This window comes from Rhinatrema bivittatum, chromosome 3, assembly GCF_901001135.1.
Source record: "Rhinatrema bivittatum chromosome 3, aRhiBiv1.1, whole genome shotgun sequence".
Classification (NCBI taxonomy): Eukaryota; Metazoa; Chordata; class Amphibia; order Gymnophiona; family Rhinatrematidae; genus Rhinatrema; species Rhinatrema bivittatum.
In genome coordinates this window covers 245,789,826-245,812,969 of record NC_042617.1, presented here as the reverse complement: position 1 = coordinate 245,812,969, position 23,144 = coordinate 245,789,826, and the positions used below count along the sequence as shown (strand labels likewise).

The window sequence follows — 23,144 nt, the reverse complement described above, 5'->3', positions numbered from 1 at the left end:
GAAAATGCTGCTGCTGCTATTAAAGCATGCTACAATTTAAAAACAGAAAAGTTAGCAGCAGGAAAGTCCACAGCTCTGTCCTAATCTCAGTGCAGCACCTTTTTGCATTTTGGTGATTCTTTGGGGGGGGGCACACTCAACACCAGAGCTAAGTACCGACTCAGTCCTGCAAAGCTGGAGTGGATTCTCTGCAAGGAGTGAGGGATGATTAATCTCCAGGGCCCAAAGCATTTAGATGTCTTTACCTAAAGAGACATTTAACAAAAGGAATGTGTTTCAAAAATGAAATCTTTACTGAGAAAAAAAAATTCACAAGTTGACAAAAGGTGGCAATTTATGGTCTTCGGCATAAACTCCAAAAGTAGTTACTGAGCTATCAAGAGGGGGTTACTAATCCTTGCTGGTGCACCCTCCTGGGATCTCCTTACTCTTTTGTAAGGTGTTTAAGGATTCCCTTGGACAGATGCTGGGCTCCCTGGCACCCAAGGACCCGCAAAGGAAGATTTCCAATGCCATGTGTGCAGTTCCCGGCGCGCGCGCATGTTATAAAATACGATATCCGTGCGCACACGTGCGGGTGGACTGCAACTCGCACGCACAGGGGAGGGGAAATTTTATAAAGTACATACGGCGACGCAAGTAGGCCTTCCCCAGTTCCCTCGCCGTCTGCTCCAAATAAGCAGTGGACTGGGAGGGAACTTCCCTAACACTACCCTTCTTACCTTTTCCCCTCTCCTCCTTGACCCCTAACCTAACCCTACCTAGCCCCTAATTTTTCATTTTAATACTTACTGCTCCTCTGGAGCAGAAGTATCTTCTGCATGCCGGTCAGCTGCCGGTGCATGCTGTCCTGGCCCGGTCCCCACCCTGCCTTGACCACATGCCACAGGCCACCCCTTTCAACAGGCCCGGCACTTCAGCACGTAAGCGGGGTTACGCACATGGCCGGGTCCTTTGTAAAATGCATGCGCAAGGCCTAGCCACACGCCTAACCCCCAAAATGTATGTGTGCGGCCCTTTTAAAATCTAGCCTTTATTGTACTTGATTCTCTAAATACCAGAATCTCTCCTACACACCTTTCTCCTTGCAGGGCTCCTTTGGACTACTATTTCACTGGACATGGGGATCAAACGGGCAGTTTCCTCCTTCTCTCCTCCTTTCACATTGATGGTTACCTCCAGACACACACTTCTCATTCACCATGAACTTGGATCAGGGTCTCTTTTCCCCCCAACAGTAAGGCAGAGGTTTACTCCCTCAGAGTGGCAGCACTTACCTTCTCACTGCTGGATTCCCCAAGAACAGTTATAGTGCTGTATCAGAACTGTGTGGCCCTCTATACCCACCTTCGATCATAGAGCAAATGGATTTCACCTCTTTCCAACTCAATACTCTCAGGACACCAGAGACTTGATTCCTCTCACTCAATTCCTGACTCCTAATCCTTCTTAACAGAAATCCTCAGGCTGATCTCCCCCAACCCCAGGACTGCACCACTATGGGCACTCCTAAAAGTGGCGCGCATAGCAAAATGGCTCAGTTTAAGATACTATTCTGGCCTCAACAATATGTCTCCCCATTGGGAGGAGCATGCAGTAGACCTAGTGAAGGCGCCAAGGGCCCTTTTACATTAAGTGGGAACCTAAACCAAGATAATTTGATCCAAGAGAAGAGACAGCTGGATTTCAGTGGGTTGGAGAAGTTCACATCAGCATTTGCCTTGATCAGCGGCATACACTACTAGGGTAGAAATCAGGCAGCCTATTCCATTTGCTTACGATGCATGATGGCCTCCCGAGATGAGAAGGTGTTTGTGGCTGTAGCAGCATTACCACTAGCAGGGCAAACTGAAGCACCGATGTGCATGCCGAAGGTCGCATAGAATAGGGTGGCTTGAATTTGCATCCCAGGATTTCTTTTTCTGGCTTGTACATCACTAATCTAGCCACCAGGACGCACAACCTCCCTTCTTCTCCTTGGTTCACAGAACGCTCCTCTGCGAGCATCCAAGAGTTAGGGAAAGCCTAATTCTTCAAAGATGTTCAAGAATTAAAGGGCACGGCCCCAAACATGTTCTAGTATTCACTTAAAAAATAAATAAATAAATAAATGAAAGCCATCTTTTCTTTTCATTGTGCAATATAATTGCAGAAGTTCTTTTGCACTGATAAGCTGAAGAAACAACGAGAGCACACATTTCTTTATTAAAGCAATCTACTGTGCACTGTCCAGTGGCTGGTCTTTATATTAGGGGATTTCTCTACTGTAGCAGAAATTATTCTGCTTTATGCTATACTGAGGGAAAGAAAAGGAAAGCGGAACATGAAAAAAACAAACCTGTCACTTGTAGTAAATCTGCATTCTGCACCACCCCTAAGATTAGACACCATTGACGAGCAACTTAAATATACATTCCATTTGTGTCTAGTGTTACGACTGCTATGTTTTCCAGGGCAGCTGCTATGGGGCATGATTTTGAAGAGCAATGATGATGGATACAATTTCATGCTACTTTTGAAAAGCACATGGTTTTGCCCACCTCCATTATTTGATTAGCTTTGAAAGTACCCTTAACCCTAACAGATGTCATTTGTCAGTGACATAGAATAGCCAGTTCTGTTCATTATTTTTGTACACCAAATTTCCCACATTTTAACATTCTGGTAACTGCAAATTAAGTTCATGGCACTAAATAGAAACTGGCATTTTACATTCCTCAAGCAATACCTGGCAATAAGTTGGCACATAACTCCTCCTGAATCATGGGGGAACCACACACAAATATGCTCCATTTCTTGTTAAAAAGACATTGTCAGGGTTCACACAATGGGAATTTAAACCTCTGACAATTGGCTCGCAAATATGGTGTTTTCTGTTTCTGCACAATTTTTCATGGTTCAGAAAAAGATGCTGGGATTGAAAAGAACAGCAAAGAATGCAAACAGAATGATTCACCGTTTGTTTCACACATTTATCCATCAATTACCACATTGAAAAATACTGACAGAAAGTTAGAACCCCATTCTACAGATTTTTTTGCAAAAGCAAATTGCCTGATTTTTTCCGTTTTCACTTTTGTAATGACATAGTTTACACATCTATATTGACGAGTTATTACCCACCCCCGAAAATATTTATTTATTTGTATTTATTTATTCAGGAGTTTTATATACCGTCATTTCAGAATAAGATCACAACGGTTTGTAAAATCAGTCAATAATTGCATTCTGTGCTAGCATTCATAATATAGGTCAACATCACATCAGATGCATGTTTCAGCTCATATTCGTACATATTCTTGGTCAGCTCGAGTGCAAGTTTTTGGACTACTTCGTATTCATACATTTTCAAAGGCAACATTACAGCAAATGCAGATTCTAGTTCTACTTCCTATACGCTTTACATCATTCGTTACTTATTGCTCACTTCACTACTCTTATCTCTGGTACTGACGTTGATGTTTTCAGTGTATTGGTATTTTATGGTAAGCTTTTCTAAAGAGCATGTTTTTAGTTCACCTTTGATATTCTGTTATCTAGCGTAATGACTGGAAGGGAGTTCTACAACTTGGGGCCTGCTATGGAAAACATTTGGTCTCTTATTTGAGTTAGGTGTGTGTTCCGAGTGGGCGGCACTGTTGGAAGTCCTTTGTTTTGTGATCTTAGGGTTCTCTGTGATGAGTAAACTTCAAGTGTAACTCCTAATAGGCATAAGTCAGTATTGTTAATGACATTGAAAATTAGGGTTAATACTTTATAATGAATTCTGGATTGTACAGGAAACCAGTGCAGTGCCATCAGTGAGGGGGTGATTTGGTCAAATTTCCTTGTCCCCAGTAAGTCTTGCAGAGGCATTTTGGAGTATTTGTAATGGTTTTAGTAAGCTTGAAAGTAGGCCTAGTAATAGGGAGTTGCAGTAGTCTAGGTTTGAAAATATTAGTGTTTGTAGGACAGTGAGGAAATCCTGTGTTGTTAATAGAGGTTTTAGCCAGTGTAAAATTCTCAGCTTGGTGTATCCTGTTTGTATTAATTTGTTTATATGCTTTCTCATAGTAAAGTTCTCCTCCATCTGTATATTAATAATTCCAAGGTCTAGTGTTGGCGGTGTGATTATTGTTGTATCTCTCCTTAACCCCACAATTTCAGTTTTTTGGGGGGTTAGAGTTAGTTTCAGTTGAGAAAGTTTTTCTTGTATTTCCTGCATGCATGTTGACAGAGACGATGCAGTCTTTTCAAAATAGAAAGGGATGTAGAATTGAATGTTGTCTGCATATAGGAAGAAGATTCCCAAATTTGCTAGTAATGCACATACAGACAATAGATAAATGCTGAATAGGATGGCTGATACAGGTGTCCTTCAGGGTTCAGCTCTATCAGTTGGGAAGGTATCTATCTTTTAGGAAAGAAGAGAACAAATTAACATTTCCGCCTTTTCCAATTTCTCTAAAATTGGTGGCATAGCAGGGTGTGGTCAACTGTGTCGAATGCTACTATAAGATCGATTAGTATACATTTAGTTTTGTACTAGCCTCACGCAACCAGCTGTAGTTCAAGTCTCCTATGCCAGAGCATGGCAGAAGTCAAGTAAAAGATGTGTTAGGGTTAGCATAATGCTGAAACACATGCATTAGCATGAGGCCTAGTCAATGAGGTTTAGTCAGTTAGGTTAAGGATGATCAGCCTATTCCCCAGCTTTGAGCCACTATGCAGAAAAGACTTCTGGACGACATCATGGACACAGTTACACTTTCCCATAGAAGAGGTTTACAGCAGCTTCAAGGATATTTGGCATGTAATATAGAGCTAAAAAAAAAATCACCTGCAAAAGGATATTTTCTCCAATATGCTAAAAAGCTACACAATTAACTCAAAGGCAGTGTGTTTTCAAGCAAGAGAGATTATCTCCCAGGTATGCCTGAAAGACCTCTGTCCTCTGTTTCCTGAAAGAGATAACCACTTACTGGAAGGGCTCAGCCAAGCATAGATCAAAGAATCTCTACTGTTAATTGGAAAGGAAAAACTCCAGCCTTGGACACAGCACAGACTGTGAAGCAAAGGGCTATAATAATAATGTGTGTGGGGAAAAATGCACAGTACAGCAGCATCCGAGAGTGCACCAGCAGCAACCCATACTGACCGAACACCAGCATCCTGCTTCCTTTACTTCTGGCCAAAGTGGGGAACAGACTGACTTGGCTGAAAAATAACTCCTGTTCATTTAGGAAAGACGTAGTTTCTAATTTTTTTTTTGTTTATATACTACAGTTAAAATAAATATTATAGTTCCACTGGGTGGTCTCTCCTGTGTCTATATCCCACACATGCTTCCTGCTAGTCATGTTAGTGACACATCGCCTGGTAACTTTCCTCTGCTCCAGACAACAAACCCACCAATTAAGACAGACAAGATAACCTCTGCTATAAGCAAGGAGGAGGATCACCTCTTGATTGTTTGACTTGAAATCCTCCTGGACTCCAAACTCTACTCCTTCACTTGAGCTCTGCCTTTGGGCTCCTGCCAGTTTCCCTAGAGGAGAACTGGAAGGAAAGAACAGGGAAGGGGTCTGGGTTCATCTGCTATATGGAAACCTACTCCCTGTTGCAACCGTCCCTTTCCGACGGCTTCACTCCACCTACCTCTCTTTGCTTCTCCTCATGCTGCGGATGGACGCCTGGCTGCCGCGACATCTGCCTGCCATCCTCTCCGGCGTCCCCGGACTGGCTTGGGCGCTGCCTCCTGCCTTGCTCCACTTATACCATAGGGCACGCGCACCGCGCAGCCCTTCTTCTTATTTCCCCCAGTGATGACGTCATACTGTCCGGATATTTAAAGCCTACAATGTTTGCTAGCCTTTGAGTTAGCAAGGGGGTAATCCTATGGGAATCCTACGGACAGGATTCGCTCTCCGTACCCAGCTACTCTGCCTCTCCAATCTCTATTGTACTCTCTAACGCTAATGGGGTACCCGCTCCTCGGGGGCCTCACTTGCTTTTCAGGTCGCTATCAGGAAATCGGTACTCGCTCCTCAAGGGCACATGTTCCCTGACTCGCTGCCTGCTCCTACCTTCTCTTCTGGCTGGAAGGATTCGCTAATCTTCAACATCAGTGAGTACTACCATCTTCACCTCAGAGCTGTTCCCTGGAACCAGGTACTCGCTCCTCGAGGGCCTGCCTCCGTTCCAGCCCTGGTGCCATCTCCTACGTGGAACCGCTGTGTGAGTACATCATCTGCAAGCCTCCCAGCTCTCAGGGTTCAGAAGCTCACTCGTCGTGGTCTGCACTCCCTACCCTGGGGATTTCCATACTGGAGTTTTGTATATTCTCCACTGTACTCATTCTCTTAGTTCTTTCCACTACAGCACTGCTACCGGAGGAGTTGCTGTTCCAGCGCCTGAGGGATACCAGCCCTGCCGGGCTATTCCAGCTGCTCACTACTGACACCTCTGGTGGCTTCCTTACACAGTCTAATATAAGATCAAACTCTGTGTTTGTGTGTCCTGAGCTAAGCCTGACCTGTGGCCCCTCATGGGACTTCCCCCGTGGGCGTGGTCAGCTGCCAAAGTGTCCAAGGGTCCACCCAAACTTCACAGTTTACAACACTCCCTCTGTACAAGACACCTTACAATGGGGAGCATCTAACCCAGGGCCACCACAGCCAGTCGGGTTTACAGGATGTCCACAATGAATATGCAGGAGATAAATTTGCATACCTTAGAGACTCAGTATATGCAAATGCATCTTAAGCATATTCACTGTGGATATCCTGAAAACCCAGCTGGCCATAGGGTCCCAGAACAGGTTTGGGAAGCAATGATCTAACCACTAGCAACCACCGTTCTTCTTACCTCAGATATCAAATAAGGCACACATTTTGAGACACAATTACAATGGGAACACAGTAGATGCTGGCAAATAAGGAGCATTTGGCTTACCCAGTCTGCCCAGTTGCCACTTAGCTGAAGATATCTCCTAGCTGTCAGTCCTACAAACGTTGTTGTTCTGGCTGTAGTCATTACCCTTTCTTACACCAATGCCTTTATCCTCACCCACTATACTAGCTTGACTACCTACAGGAGTTGTATATCCTAGTAAGCCTGAAACCCAGGCTAGGAAATTCTTGCCACCCCAGATTCTCTCTCTGAATGTAGCAAAGCTCTGCTGTTTCATGTTGGGTGAGCTCTGCCTCCTTTTCTTGGGCGTCTGAAGTAATCATCAATGGTATTCTCCCCTTCTACAGCCAAACAACGTTAGGTTTCCCTGATACTTCACTGCTTCAACTGAGATGATTGCTCCTGGTTCCCTTTCCTGTTCAGTAGCTCTCAGTTCATGTCCTCCTGATAGTGAATTTATGCTCCTTCCCCCAACTTCCCAACCTGTTGCATCTGATGAAGTGGACTCTGGTCCTCAAGGGCTTACCCATGTAAAATGGGTGTTTGGAAACTGCTCCTTCCCCACTGTGGGTAAAAGTATGCATCATGTACTTTTACCCATACAGTAAAAAGGGACGAGAGAAAATCAAGGAGGGAAAGCACAAGTACTTTCACACACGTATGTTGCACCTACTTCAAAACAGGCACCAAAAAATGCCCACATTCCTCTAGCAGGAGTTTCCCTTTGAAACTTAGCTATGCAGGCCCTGGGAGCAGTTTTAAAACTGTCCCTAACCCCCACCCCAACCCTGAAAGCTTTTGCCTCGGGGCACCTATTAGCTTATTAAGTTGTGAACATACCCTGTGAGCATTATTCCAATTTTTTCAGGTTCACTTTCATTTTTTTACCATCCCTCGATGTTTTTACCCTGCTATAGATGCTTGCCATCCGTAAACATTTCTCCCTCGAGTCCCTCTATAATGTCGCTCCACTCTTAAGTGGCAGCTAGGAGGGAGGTGAGGCTTCCAACATGGGTTTCCAGACTCTTCTATTGCAGTGACGGAAAAGCATGAAATCTCTGGAATGGCTAACGCAGACTCTTCCAAGGGCGGCAGCAGCAGAAGAAGTAGGAAAGAAGAAGTTCACCTCTGTTCTCTGGACTTATCTCTTCAGCAGTAGAAGCAGAAGAGGGAAGGGAGATGAGGCCTCTGGCAAGGCTCTCAATTAGGTGGCAGCTGGCAATGACGGGAGGAAGAGAGCTGAGGCCTCCCCTCTTCGGTGCCAGCCAGGGTGTTTCTTCAGCTGAACTATTCAGGAAAGCAGGACAGTCTTCTAAAACTGCTCCGCTGCGCGTGCCTTTGCTGCCATGTGGAATTATGAAGGGGATTTTGCAATTAAATGTGGTGATTTCAATGTTTGCCTTTTGCTGCCAACCGATTCAAAATGTGGCGATTTTCATGGCATAATCACTGCAGCTATTACTCCTGCTACTCCTTCCAAATATCCTGCCTCCCTACCACAATAGTTGATTGAAAAAAAAAATGTAAAGGCAGCAGCTAACAGCAAGTGGGACAGATGGAAGGGGGTTACTGTTGTTGGGGTGGATGGGGGAATAGAGGAGATGCCATTGCCCATGATTCTGTGGGAAGAGGAAAACTATTAGGGGTGTGATTCGTGTGATCGATCGTCTTAACGATCGATTTTGGCTGGGGGGGGGGGGGGGAGGGAAATCTTATCGTCGTGTTTTTTGTTTTTTTTTTAAATCGTTAAAAATCGTAAATCAGGGGAGGGCAGGAAAACCGGCACACCAAAAAACCCTAAACCCCACCCCGAACCTTTAAAACAAATCCCCCACCCTCCCGAACCCCCCCAAAATGTTTTAAATTACCTGGGGTCCAGTGGGGGGGTCCCGACGCAATCTCCCTCTCTCTGGCCACGACTGCGTTGAGAGAAATGGCACCGGTGGCCCTTTGCCCTTATCATGTGACAGGGCAAAGGTAGCGCCGGCGCCATTTTGGTTCCTGGTTCCCGACGTCACACGTCCAGGAGATCGCCCCTGGACCCCCGCTGGACCCCCAGGTACTTTTGGCCAGCTTGGGGGGCCTCCTGACCCCCACAAGACTTGCCAAAAGTCCAGCGGGGGTCCGGGAGCGACGCCCATATGACATAGTGAGGGCAAAGGTAGCGCCGGCGCCATTTTGAAGATTGGCAATACGGCCCGCGTGCAGGAGGTCACTCCTGGACCCCCGCTGGACTTTTGGCAAGTCTTGTGGGGGTCAGGAGGCCCCCCCAAGCTGGCCAAAAGTACCTGGGGGTCCAGCAGGGGTCCGGGGGCGATCTCCTGGACGCGTGACGTCGGGAACCAGGAACCAAAATGGCGCCGGCGCTACCTTTGCCCTGTCACATGATAAGGGCAAAGGGCCACCGGCGCCATTTCTCTCAACGCAGTCGTGGCCAGAGAGAGGGAGATCGCGTCGGGACCCCCCCACTGGACCCCAGGTAATTTAAAACATTTTGGGGGGGTTCGGGAGGGTGGGGGATTTGTTTTAATGGTTCGGGGTGGGTGTTAGGGTTTTTTTGGTGTGCCGGTTTTCCCGCGCCCTATTTAACGATACAATACAAATGCCCCTGACGATAAATCGGGGGCATTTGTATTGTATCGTGCACTCTAACGATTTTGGACGATAATTTTAATCGTTCAAAAATGATTCACATCCCTAGAAACTATGCAACCGCTGCAGTTGCAGATTCACAGGAAAACCGAGCACTTACCTATAAGACCCTGACAGCTTATGCACCACAACCTGCGTGTGTGTTCATGCAGAATATATTTTTTATGGGAGCAATACAACAGAGCATTCTAATTCACCCACATAAAATTGTTTTAGCTGATTGGTAAAGCTAAACTATACATCAGTTTAGCCTGTTCAAAAAAACAAAAAAAAAAAACGTTTTTAAACAAGGGGATATGCACAGCCAAAAGAGATTCAGATTGGAACCTTAATGGACTAATGATACCAAAGTTAAAAAAAAAAGTATTATAATTAATCTTCCATAAAATGAATTACAGAGATGTGTCAATTACCTTCCCTGGAACAGCTTGGCTTCAGCCCAAATATCAATCCTAGGATCAGTGTCAACATCAAGACGCACAGTAGCTGATAAGAGAAGAATAAAGTAAAATTGAATGATGTTATGGTTAACTTTTTCAACATTCTTTACATAAATATCTCACCTTAATCTCCACATATATTCAACCACACAGAAGAGGGGGAATGGGGTTCGCTTACTCTTTATTTTTTGGGGGGAGGGGGATACTGAATTTTGTACTAGAGGGTCTTAAAACCACAAGCCCTTTGTCATCAAGGATCTGTAACAGAGAGGGGTGGAACCCTCCCCTTCACATATTTACATACAGTAACTGGCCTGTTATATAACCACCTTAAGGCCTGAGCTAGGTCAGATAATGGAAAAGTCAGGAAACTGGATTTATACAAATAATCATAGACCCCACTCTCCTGCTGCAGCTCACGGGTAGATGTGGCAAGAGTTGTAAAATTCTGCAGCAAAATTTCTGAATTTTTGTGGCACATTTGCACACCTTTGAATCATTTTGCATATCAAATGATGTTATGTTAATTTATCTTGCACAAATAAAAATAGTTTTCCAACCTTGTTTGTGTGTTTGTACATTTTATTTTGCTCTTCTGGTCATTTTATGGGTTGGGAATCTCAGGTATTAGTTTAGAGGAGGGGAGGAGAAGAGGACTGAGATGTAGAGAGTTAAAAGGGAGGTAGATCAGAGATGGGCAGGAAGAGAAAGTTCACCACTCTCTTGCTTCTGACCCTTCTCCCCCTCACATTCCCACGTATCTCTCACACGCCTTACCCTCTCTCATCTCCCCATACTTATCCAACTAAGTGGTGGGTAGGAAAGGGGTATTTCATGAGGAGATACTTATCCGATTAACTTAGCCAGATAAGTGTTGATATTCAGACTTAAGTTAGACCTGCTCAATAGCAAGTCTAAAGTTAGCTGGATACTTTATTTATTTAAATGTTTTATATACTGTCATACCATGTGAGAATCACTAGTTCATAAGACTTATCTAGCTAACTGACTTAGCTATGGTATTTATTTCTGAATATGACCTCATGGATTCTATTCAAGAAATATTGCTTAGAAAGATTTGACAGGTCATACTCGAAATAAGCAGGCTTTAATCCCTAAAGTTAATTTGTTGGATAAATCACTTTCTGATATAAACAGGCAAGTCTTATAACGTTAGTCAGTTATGGAAAGAGTTCAAAATGACCTGGGATCCATGGCAGAAAAAAAACTGAGACAATGGATTTGGTGGTTAATAAATTGATTCAAGATAATATTGCACTAAAAAAAAAGGATGGAGAATTATGCAAACTTTATGAAATATAAGAACTTTATAATAATACATTCTTTTGTGGTTAAGGGTATTTCTCCTCTTGAGTTGTTTAAATAATATATGCATGAGTGACTATTGTTTCCTAAAGAGTCTTCTCCACATTTACTGAAAGTTTATGTGCCATCTAAAGACATTATTAATGGTAGCCATTTGGAGAGAGAATCTTTGGATTTGTCATTAGAATTGAATACCTTGAATTACAAGTGGTGGCTAAAAGATCATCAATAATGACTTTTCTCCATGAAACAGATAGGGATTAGCATTTTTTAATATTCTGTACTAAAATGAATTCTTTGTTTTCAGATGGGGAAAATTCAAATGTACCCCAATCAGGGCTGGATTCTAGGGTGGGTGATATGGGCTGATGCCTTGAGTGCCATGAGTTGAGCACCCTGGCACCACCAGCAACACCCTGCAGCACCCTAGGCAATGCCAAAATCACCCATCCGTAGCAATGTGGCTGTGATGGATCTCATCTTGCCGTGGTGGAAGAGATGCCTGGTGGCTTTGGCTGACCCTATCCACCACGACCACAAGGAGGCCCAATGAGGGCCATTTTTCGCCCAGAGCACCATTTACCCAAAATCTGGCCCTGTCCCCAATGTATCTATCTGTTTTAAAATTGGGGCTGATTTCAAACTGTATTGCCCATACACATGTAAACTGAAATTATGTGATGTCTCTTATGTTTTTGGGGATCTAGATCAGTTTTTGGTTCTGCATCAAAATGAGAATAAGAAAATAAATTAATTGTGCCAAGTAATGAAAGTAAGGTTAGGTTTTTGCGAACTTACACCAGCAGATTTAATATTCTTAATTTTTTTGAAGTGAAAAAATTCTAACAAAACATTATTCATGTGTTAATGTATTGCTGAATGTTTCAAGATGTTGTGTGTCTTGGATTTGTGCTCAAAATTATACAAAATATAAATTAAAAAAAAAAAAGAGGCTAAAGACAGTGGTCACCAAGGTCCAAACAAGGCAGCAGTTGCTGGTCAGTTAGCTGTACTTATCAGACACAGAGCCCCATCCACCAAAATGATTAACTCAAGTCAGTTACTGTACTAATAACAAAATCCTAAACTGAAAAACAATTACCCCTTGATAAAATGACAGAAAAATCTGATTTTTTTTTTTGATTGGGTGACTAGAGAATTATATCAAGGAAGAGAGCTTGATGTGGTATACTTGGATTTCAGCAAACTTTTTTTTATAACAGTCCCACATAGGAGACTCATATGGGAGTGGATCTCAAGGCGGTGGAATGGCTGGCTGACAGAAGTCAGCAAGTAGTGGTAAATGGAACCTATTCTGAAGAAAGGTGATAAAAGGAGTTCTTCAAGGATCAATTCTGGGACAGGTTTTATTCACTATCTTTGTGAGCGATACTGGGCAAGACAATTCACTCTCCATTGCCTCAGGTACAAATTCAGAGGACTATTTTCTAAAGGTTTTCTCCCATTCTGTATCTATGGGAAAAATGCTTAGTAAATAGGGCCCTTAGAGATGGTAAACCATATGGAGATAGGGAAACACCTATAATGCCTGAATGTAATCCACTTTGAAGTGTTATGGCCCCGGGCCTGAAGCCAAAACCTCGAGGCCGGCCCGGGCCGCTGGGACGCTGACAAGACCGGCGATCCCTCGCGTCTGGCCCCACCCCCTAGGTGCACACGTGCGCAGGGGCTCGGAACTTAAAGGGACCAGCACGGGAAACGACAAGGACTGCCTCCCGATGATGTCAGACGCTGCAGGTCTACTTAAACCCTGCAGCTTGGCTTCTTCCCTGCCTTGCAACAAGGTTCGCTCTTCTGAGTTGCTAGTTGCTGCTCCAGGACTCCTGTCTATCTTCGGCTTCAGACTTCTGACCCTGCTTCGTTCATTGACTCCGACTCTGGCTTCCGCCCCTGGTTTTGGCTTCACGCTTCTGACTTCTGGCTTCAGACCCTGCTTCGGCCATTGACTTCGGCTCCAGTTCTCTCATCATCTACAGGTATCCGGTTCTTCGCTTGCCCGGCGGCTCAGGCCCTCACGGGCCGCGGGCTTCCAAGGGTGAAGTCTCTTCTGGCCTCCTGGGCTCAGCCACCTCCGTCGACTACCTCTTCAGCTGCTTCCCTGAACCTTGGTCGCATAGGGTCACACCTAAGTCCAAGAGGCCTGGGTCCCTATGGGCTCCTCCTGGGGGGACCTCGGGCTTCCAGTGGTGAAGCCTTCTTCAGAACTCCTCTTCAGCACTGCCTCCCGGCTGCGACGCCCACTGTGGGCCCCCACAGTGCCACACCATCAGTCTCAGCCGGCCAAGGGTCCACTACCTTAACAGAAAGGCAGGATATTCTGCAACAGAATGGACACACCTGAAAGCATAGAGAATGAGAAGTGACCTAGTAAAGAAGCGATCCAAAAGGTTTGGCAGCCATTTACTCAAGTAAAGTGCTCTTGTGTGAGCAAATCCTAAGGACAATTCAATGACATATATTGTAGCAATTTTCAAAAGTCCACTTATTCAAGTAAAATGCATTTACTCAAATAAAATACAGTTTACGTGTGTAAATGCTTTTTAAAATCAGTCCCTTAATATACCCTGGAAAAGACGAGAGACAGGGGAGATCTGATACAGACCTTCAAATACTGTAAAGGATTAGATACACAAAAATAAAATCTTTTCTGATGGAAAGGAAGCTGTATAACTAGGGATCACAATATTAAACTCCGCACCCTGTAACCAGTCTCCATGTCCGGACCTGATCAAGTCTACTTTACCTATTTAATTCCGCCTTTAAGATGTATACCTTGTTAACCTAAATCTTGTTAGTCAGATTTTATTAAGTATTTATCCTAATTTGAATCTTGTTAATGTTCTAAGTAATGAATCTTCTATCATTTCCAGTTCAAAAGTATTTATTTATCTATTAACTTTGTTTAACAATAGTTTAGCCATGGTTCCTTAATTATGTTCTTGTCTCTTATATTGTTCCTTGTAATGCTCCTTTGCAAAGTTTTTTGTTCACTGTAAACCGGTATGATTTGTAGTTTTGTACAGGAATATCGATATATAAAAATCAAAAATAAATAAATAAGACTCAGGGACAATGTCAGGAAATATTTCTTCACAGAAAGGGTGGTGAATGCACTCACTGAAGAGGTGGTGAACACAAGAATGGTAACAGAATTCAAAAAGGGCGTGGGACAAACACAGAGGATTCCTCATGGCTAGAGAATGGAAATGAAGAAATGTGGTAACTTTTCTATTAAAGTTTACATTTCTGTTTGGGGATAGCCTATATAAAATGGCAGTTGCTACTATCCTTAACAGCAGGGTAGTCTGCATGGAGTCGAAGCTGCTGGTAGCCAAAAAAAACCCAAACACTTTTGGTCTTTATCTGCCATCTTTCACTATGTTACTATTTGTGTACTACAATATCTGACCACACCATATGACACAAAAAAAATAAACATAAAAGTTTTATAAAATGTTTAAGGGTTTTTTTCCCTTTCCAGTTATATACAGTAATTTAGGTTTTTCTGAGAAAGCTCGTAATGCATTATTTTGATACGTTTACTTCCTCTTAAGAAGTATAATTCCTTCAACCACAAACCTTGCATAATCATGGTCCTTAAAAATGCATACTTCTCCATGTAACAAGGGAAAACATGTTCTCTTTCTCTCCTGGTGGTGTGATTTTCAAAGCCATTTATGTGAATAAATAGAAATCTGCTCATGTAAATTGGTCATCTGAATACTGTCCACCCTGAATTCGGCTAAAAGGATGCACATTTTCCCCCATGAACTGCGTATTTTTATCCACATTTATAGAAGACATTCCAGGGGTCATGTTTAGGTTAGAGGGGAAAAAAATGCACCTAAAATAACATTTTTAACACTAGAGCCTGAGTTTTTGATGGCCCGCTCGCATAAAATCCGGGGATTACGCACTGAACGAACCCCGAGTGCGCCAAGCCCATTTTCGAAAGGTCCCGGGTATGCGCAGGTGCCGGGCCATCGAAAATGGGTGAGCTGGGGGGTTGGGGTCTGGGTGAGGAGGGGGGCTGGCTGAGACAGCAGCCATTAGATCCTGTCCTGGAGAAGCGCGTGCCGGCAGCTGGCAAAAAAAAAAAAAAGCGTGCGTAGCTAGGTAGGGCTTTGGGGTTAGGGGTCAGGGAGCAGAGGGGGAAAGGTAGGAAGGTTAATAGGGGTATAGAGAAGTTCCCTCCCTGACCACTCCTTAATTGTAGAGGACGGGGAGGGAACTGGGGAAGGCCTACTCATGTTGCCGCGTGGTGCTTTTTAAAATTCCCTCCCTGGTCGAGCGAGTCTCGACCCGCCCACACATGCCTGCACCGAATTTTAAATCTGGTGCATATGTGTGCATGAGAAACATGTGCATGCCAATGTGCGCATGTTATAAAATAGCCGCATCCAAGTGCACGCGCCAGGAAGCACGCACACATGGACGCCCGCACGTGTCCACATGCATTATTTTCTATGGAAAAAATACTTGCGTGAAAGAGAAGTGCAAATGTCCATATGTAATCTGCACTTGTGGCAACTTTCAAAGCTAGCATGCTAGTACTACCTCTTTGAAATTTGTTGCAAAGTCTGTTTGTAAAGGGGAGAAACAAATCATTCTGTGTCATCTGCAAATATGATTGCCTCACTCACTTCCTTTTCCAGATCATTTACAAATGTGTTAAAAAGCACAGGTCCCAGTACAAATCTCTGGGGCACTTCAGTAGTCTATGGGGGCATGGTCAATCAAAAATGTCAGCCAATCAGCGTTCACTTCTGGTTTAAGCCCCGCCCATGCACTGCCCACACCCCACCCACTCTCATAGAAGTAAATGGGGTATGGCACCACCCCCTCATGCCCCAACCCTGCCCCTAGCTCCACCCCCCAATAGAAGGGAATGGAGTGGCCCTCCCATGCCCCACCCCCAAACCAACCCCCATGATGCCACTGGTGGCCCCTCCCACACCCCGCCCCAAGCCAAACCCCCTATGATGTCACAGGTATGACATCACCAGAAATGATAGAGCCAGAATTTTGTCCATTGAGACAAAAGCTTTTTGATTCGCAGGATCCAGCCTTTGTCAATGAAAATGCTATGGACTCTGCAGATATAGAGCTCCACCAAGCCGCATTAGACTTTTTTGACTGGGTAACCAAGGAATTGGATCGAGGAAGAGCACTCGATATCATATACTTGGATTTCAGCAAAGCTTTTGATACGGTTCCGCACAGGAGACTGGTCAATAAAACGAGAAGCTTGGGAGTGAGTGCCGAGGTGGTGACCTGGATTGCAAATTGGTTGACGGACAGAAGACAATGTGTGATGGTAAATGGAACCTTCTCTGAAGAGAGAGCGGTTTTAAGTGGTGTACCGCAAGGATCGGTGTTGGGACCGGTCCTGTTCAATATCTTTGTGAGCGACATTGCGGACGGGGTAGAAGGTAAGGTTTGTCTTTTTGCGGATGACACTAAGATCTGCAACAGAGTGGACACGCCGGAAGGAGTGGAGAGAATGAGACGGGATCTAAGGAAACTGGAAGAGTGGTCGAAGATATGGCAGCTGAGATTCAATGCCAAGAAGTGCAAAGTCATGCATATGGGGAGTGGAAATCCGAATGAACTGTATTCGATGGGGGGGGGGAAAGGCTGATGTGCACGGAGCAGGAGAGGGACCTTGGGGTGATAGTGTCTAATGATATGAAGTCTGCGAAACAATGCGACAAGGCGATAGCAAAAGCCAGAAGAATGCTGGGCTGCATAGAGAGAGGAATATCGAGTAAGAAAAGGGAAGTGATTATTCCCTTGTACAGGTCCTTGGTGAGGCCTCACCTGGAGTACTGTGTTCAGTTCTGGAGACCGTATCTACAAAAAGACAAAGACAAGATGGAAGCGGTACAGAGAAGGGCGACCAGGAAGGTGGAGGATCTTCATCGGATGACGTACGAGGAGAGATTGAAGAATCTAAATATGTACACCCTGGAGGAAAGGAGGAGCAGAGGAGATATGATACAGACTTTCAGATACTTGAAAGGTTTTAATGATCCAAAGGCAACGACAAACCTTTACCATAAGAAAAAAATCAGCAGAACCAGGGGTCACGATTTGAAGCTCCAGGGAGGAAGATTCAGAACCAATGTCAGGAAGTATTTCTTCACGGAGAGGGTGGTGGATGCCTGGAATGCCCTTCCGGAGGAAGTGGTGAAGACCAGAACTGTGAAGGACTTCAAAGGGGCGTGGGATAAACACTGTGGATCCATAAAGTCAAGAGGCCGCCAATGAAGAGTGGGTGACTCGCCAGAATAATGGCTACTGCCTGGACACAATACCCTTATTCAATAAACATACACATGGTTACTGTGACTCCAACATCACTCTAAGCTTCAACAGCAAGAGGAAATGTGGAAAAAAGGATTTGCACTCACAAAGCCGGGAGTAGCTGGCTTGTTACGGCGGTTACTACCCCAAACCAAATGTGCCTGATACTTCACTTTCGATGCACATCCAGCATAGCTCTCTGCTCCAACGGCAGGGGAGAAGAAAAACTGATACTTCACGCATACCCAGCATAGCTTCAACGGCAGGGGAGAAGAAAAAAGGATTCACACTCACAAAGCGGGGAGTAGCTGGCTTGTTACGGCGGTTACTACCCCAAACCAAATGTGCCTGATACTTCACTTTAGATTCATATCCAGCATAGCTCTCTGCTTCAACGGCAGGGGAGAAGAAAAACAACCAATAAGGGCTGTATAATATAGTCTGGGTTAAAACAAATAAGCATGGGTGTAGCTTGCTTATTGCGGCGGTTACTACCCCTACTACCCCCTAACTAATCAAGCTAGATATTTCACTTGGATGCAGCTCCATCACTGCTCTCTACATTAATGGTGGGGGAGGAAGGGAAATAGAACCAAGAGCTAAAAGAAACAGATAAGTATGAGAGAAAAAATGTGTGAAGCTTGCTGGGCAGACTGGATGGGCCGTTTGGTCTTCTTCTGCCGTCATTTCTATATGTTTCTATATATGTTTCTATATTTGCTGGAAAAGCTTGAGTGTAAGGTAAGAAAATCTCTTTCATTGTAATTATGCATTTTAGGGGGACTTGGTTAGAAGAGGTTTTAATGTAATGTTTACATTATGTTTTATAGAAAAATGAAGGATCTTCACAAACAGAAGAATATGGGGACACACCAGATATCAACATGACCTGTTTGTGCTGTTTTTGCCCAAACATCAATGAACCACCAGACTCAGAAGGTAACAAAAAAAAAAAAAAAAATCAAACCTGAAGATGTACATGATTTCAGCTGGTAGAGGTGTATGGGGTTTCCAAAACCCCTGCTGGTACATGGCCTTTTTCGAAAAACAACATTTAGATCAATCATAAGGGTGGCCACGTACAGCATTCTTACAAAGTGTTTGGCCACCATGATGACTGCAATGGCTAACTCATTGATGAACCAAGTCAGGCAGACCATAGTTGCGTTTATTGGACTGCCTCTGACACCTAGGAAAAATTAAGGACCGTTTGTACCAGGCTGTGCCTAAAACGTGTTTTGAATCTTATTTTATTAGCAACACATAAAAGAGGTGTATTAAGTCTAAACAATAACGATTTGAATCTGATCATGTGTGAAAAGCGCTCTAAATTCTGTAGAAAAACTAAATAGTATGCTTAGACCTACAGATGAGGTTTTAATGAAGCAATATATACCGTATTTGCTGGTGTATAGGACGCAGTGGCGTATAAGACGCACCCCTTTTTTATACATATTTTTAAGGAAAAAATTATCGGCGAGTGATTCTGCAGGTCCTATGCACTGGTAATCAAATTACTAACAATGTCTGGTGGGAGGGGGGTTGGGAGTGTCGCGCTGCCCGATTTTGGGAGCGACTCTGCAGGTCCTATGTGCCGGTGACGCTCCCTGATTGAACGGCACTTCGGCAAGCCCCTTTTGCCCAGCACCGGCCAATCGGGCGGCGTGCCCTCACTCCCCTACGCCACCATGACACTCCCCCCCCCCCCCCCACACCGGACGCTGTTAGTAATTTTGATTACCGGCTCAAAATTACTAACAGCGTCCGGTGGGGGGGGGGGGGGGGGGAGTGTTTTGCAAGAAAAACTGTCAACATCTCAAGAGTGTTTTACGATCAGATCTGGGCAACCACAATCAAGCCACGCTTCAGCAAGCCCCTTTAACCCAGCATGGCCAATTGGGTGGCACGCCCTCGCTCACTGATGCCACCGCGTCACTCCTCCCCCCACTGGACGCTGTTAATTTTGATTACCAGCACATAGGACGCACTCCTTATTTTTCCCCTATTTTGAGGGGAAAAAAGTGCGTCCTATACGCCGGAAAATATGGTAAATGTCATGATCTATGGGAGAAAGCACCAGTCCTTTTTTAAAAATGCATAATAAAACAACCGATGTTTGCTAGTAATGTTTTTCTTGTCTGTATTTTCAGAAGTGTGTATTGAACATGAAATACTTTGTGATATTTAATACATTTTGCCATGTGCATAAATTAGTTAAAAAACATATAAAAACAACTAATAAATATATATCAGAATTAACAAAATGTGTCAATCGTGATCTACGGAAGGTTTTTTGGGGGGGCTACAAAGGGGGGGATACCTTATGGTTTTATTAAGTCTCATTGATAACAATGCACAGACTGTAAAATAGTTGATACAGCAACCATTTCATTAAACAAAGAATGAATATTGCAATGACCTAAGTGTGGGGGGATGTTGTCTGGACTCAAGATCTATAAATGGTTAATCTAATCAGGATGAGACAATGTATAATGTGTAATCTTTGGAAGAAAAAACAAGAGACCTGGATGACAAGCCATTCAAGAGAGAAAGGTCTTTCCCATAAGGGGTGGTGGGGCTGCTGTAGAGAATGCAGTTGTTGAACACTTGACAGTTTGAACAGACAGTTTTGTGTTATAATACACAATATTTTTTAGGATTGCTGTATGGGGAGATGAAGGAATACACAGAGGGGTGACCATTAAAGCACTGAAAAGCTCATCAGTCTACAGTTTGTAAAGTGCCCCCAAGACCTAAACAGGCAATGTTAACACACTACCTTTCATGAACAAAAGGGGGCGGATATTGTAATGACTTAGGTGTGAGTACATGACTGGACTCAAGATCTAATCAGGGAAAAACAATGGCCAATGAACCATTAAATCATAAAAGGTTCAACAGACTGTAGTTTTGTGAAATGGCTTCAGATCTAAAGAGATATTGATAATACACACAAAAAGCCCGTAAATGATAATCCAATCAAGAGAACTCTCTTATACTATAAGGGGGGTTTCTGAGATTGTTGTAGCAGATGTCCATCACATGACAGAGAGGGGCCAGGTAGCTTTTGTGTTACAATACACAAGTTTTGAGGGTTGTTGGTGATTATGCCCTTATGTTGATAATAAAAGGTATAGCCAGTGACCAGAAAGGTTCACCAGTCTGTAGTTTGTAAGGCCTGAAGAGTTTGAAACAGAAATGGATTATTCAAACAAAGAAAGGAACAAGTCTGGATTTATTAATAAACTGTCACTCACTAAACGGAGGCAACAAAGAAAACTGAAAGGTGGGTTAATTTCTTTATTGTATCTTTTTGTTTTTAGATATGATTTTAAAACTGTGGTAAAAAAAAATGTTTGTCTGTTTTCTTTTTATTATTAGAACAAGAAAATATTGCAAGAACAGACACAGTGTTGAGCACAGACCAACAGCCTGGCTGCAGTGAGGCCTCAGAGCAAAAAACAAAAGCCCATAACATTTCTGACAATAATACAAATGAAGGTAAGAAACATTTTTTTTCCTTAATGTCTGTGCCCAAATGTTTCTTTTCCTCCACAACAACCATCGAAGCAGAGAGCTATGTTGCAAAGGCATCAAAAGCATGTGTGACCCAGTGTTGTTTTTTTTTTATTTGCAATTTTTAGAACGTGAAAATGATGCAAAAAAACCTATTTTCCATAGAAAAAGAAAAGACAGTAACATCTTAACAGAGGGGGAACCAGTTGAAGGTAAGGAAGCATTTTTATATCTATACAGGTAAACCTCCAATTAGTTCTCAGCTGTGTAAATGAAAATACATTACCTTGTGTTTTTTTACATAACAGACCAAGAGCAACATATGCCAAAGAAATCTGACAAAAGACCATACCAAAAACCAAGAGATAAACAAAATAGTAAGAATTTTTACTGTTATAGTTTTACAAAATTCTTCTTAAAATATTGTAAAATCAATAAAAAGTATGACCCCATGTTAATTTTTTATTATTTTTAATTTTTAGACTGTGAAAATGCTACAAAAGGGTCTATTTGCGAAAGAAAAGACAGCGAGAACCTCAGTGACAGCAGACCAGCGCACAGGGACACAGTAGAGAAAGAATGTGAAAGCATGGCCTTAGATAATTGTACTGATGACAATGTTTCAGGGGGGTTGGTAAATAATTGTATATCAGGGACCTCTGAAAATGCATCTGCAGAAAATGAACCGGTTAATTTTGGGCAATTTGTGAGAAGGTGGAGCCATGATTTAGAAAAATGTAATGGCGTACTTTATTCAGAGGAATTTCGTTTTATTAATTTAGATAGAATAGATTCATTCATAGGTGCACAAAACATTGTAAGGCAAGGCATACAGCATGTTCTAAATGAAATAAGCGATATAATTTTATCTAATGATTATGTTCAGGTACATTTACATTCTACGGGTTTTCATAATTCTTTGTATTCAGGAAAGTTAAACCCTCATAATCTGAACGCTGATGATTTCTTAGATCAACTACTGCAGAGTTATAGAGAAATACAGTTTGGTGAGACATTTCGTATTGTCGTTCTTATTATACGGAACAGAGGGGGAGGGGCATGAAGGGTTTAAGGTCTATATACAGCCAAATCGTACATAAAAAGAGAAAACATTTAATAGACTTTAATATGACATACAGGTCGATACAGTAAAGTGTGCTCCGTCGGAGCGCACTGTCAGCCTGCTCTGGACGCGTGTTTTCCCTTACCCCTTATTCAGTAAGGGGAGGAAAACACGCGGCCCACCCGCAGCACCTAATAGCGCCCTCAACATGCAAATGCATGTTGAGGGCCCTATTAGGTATGCGCGCGGGATCCAGTAAGTAAAATGTGCAGCCAAGCCGCACATTTTACTCTAAGAAATTAGCGCCGACCTTTGGGTCGGCGCTAATTTCTTCCGGCGCCAGGAAAGTGCACAGAAAAGCAGTAAAAACTGCTTTTCTGTGCACCCTCCGACTTAATATCATGGCGATATTAAGTCGGAGGTCCCCAAAAGTAAAAAAAAAGTTAAAAAAAAAAAAAATTTGAATTCGGCCCGCGGCTGTCGGGCCGAAAACCGGACACTCAATTTTGCCGGCGTCCGGTTTCCGAGCCCGTGGCTGTCAGCGGGCTCGAGAACCGACGCCGGCAAAATTGAGCGTCGGCTGTCAAACCCGCTGACAGCCGCCGCTCCAGGCCAAAAGGAGGCGCTAGGGACGCGCTAGTGTCCCTAGCGCCTCCTTTCCCTCGTTTGCACCGCGTCACCTCATTTGAATACTGTATAGCTCGCACCGGCCAAGGGCCGGTGGGTGCGCCGGGAGAGCGGGCGTTCGTCCGCTCTCCCGCGGTTTTACAGTATCGATCCGATAGTGAGGGCAAAGGTAGCGCCGGCGCCAATTTGAAGATTGGCAATACGGCCCGTGTGCAGGAGGTCGCTCCCGGACCCCCGCTGGACTTTTGGCAAGTCTTGTGGGGGTCAGGAGGCCCCCCCCTAAGCTGGCCAAAAGTCCCTGG

At 43.8% G+C, this 23,144-nt stretch overlaps 1 protein-coding gene across 1 annotated transcript in view; it reads right to left on the bottom strand.

The window, feature by feature from the left end:
- ENPP1 (ectonucleotide pyrophosphatase/phosphodiesterase 1) overlaps nt 1-23,144 on the bottom strand; it is a 225,440-nt gene that overhangs the window by 141,596 nt on the left and 60,700 nt on the right. Inside the window, exon 2 of the mRNA XM_029594404.1 lies at nt 9,957-10,029. Coding sequence (XP_029450264.1) covers nt 9,957-10,029 — 73 coding nt within the window. The remainder of the gene's footprint in view (nt 1-9,956; nt 10,030-23,144) is intronic.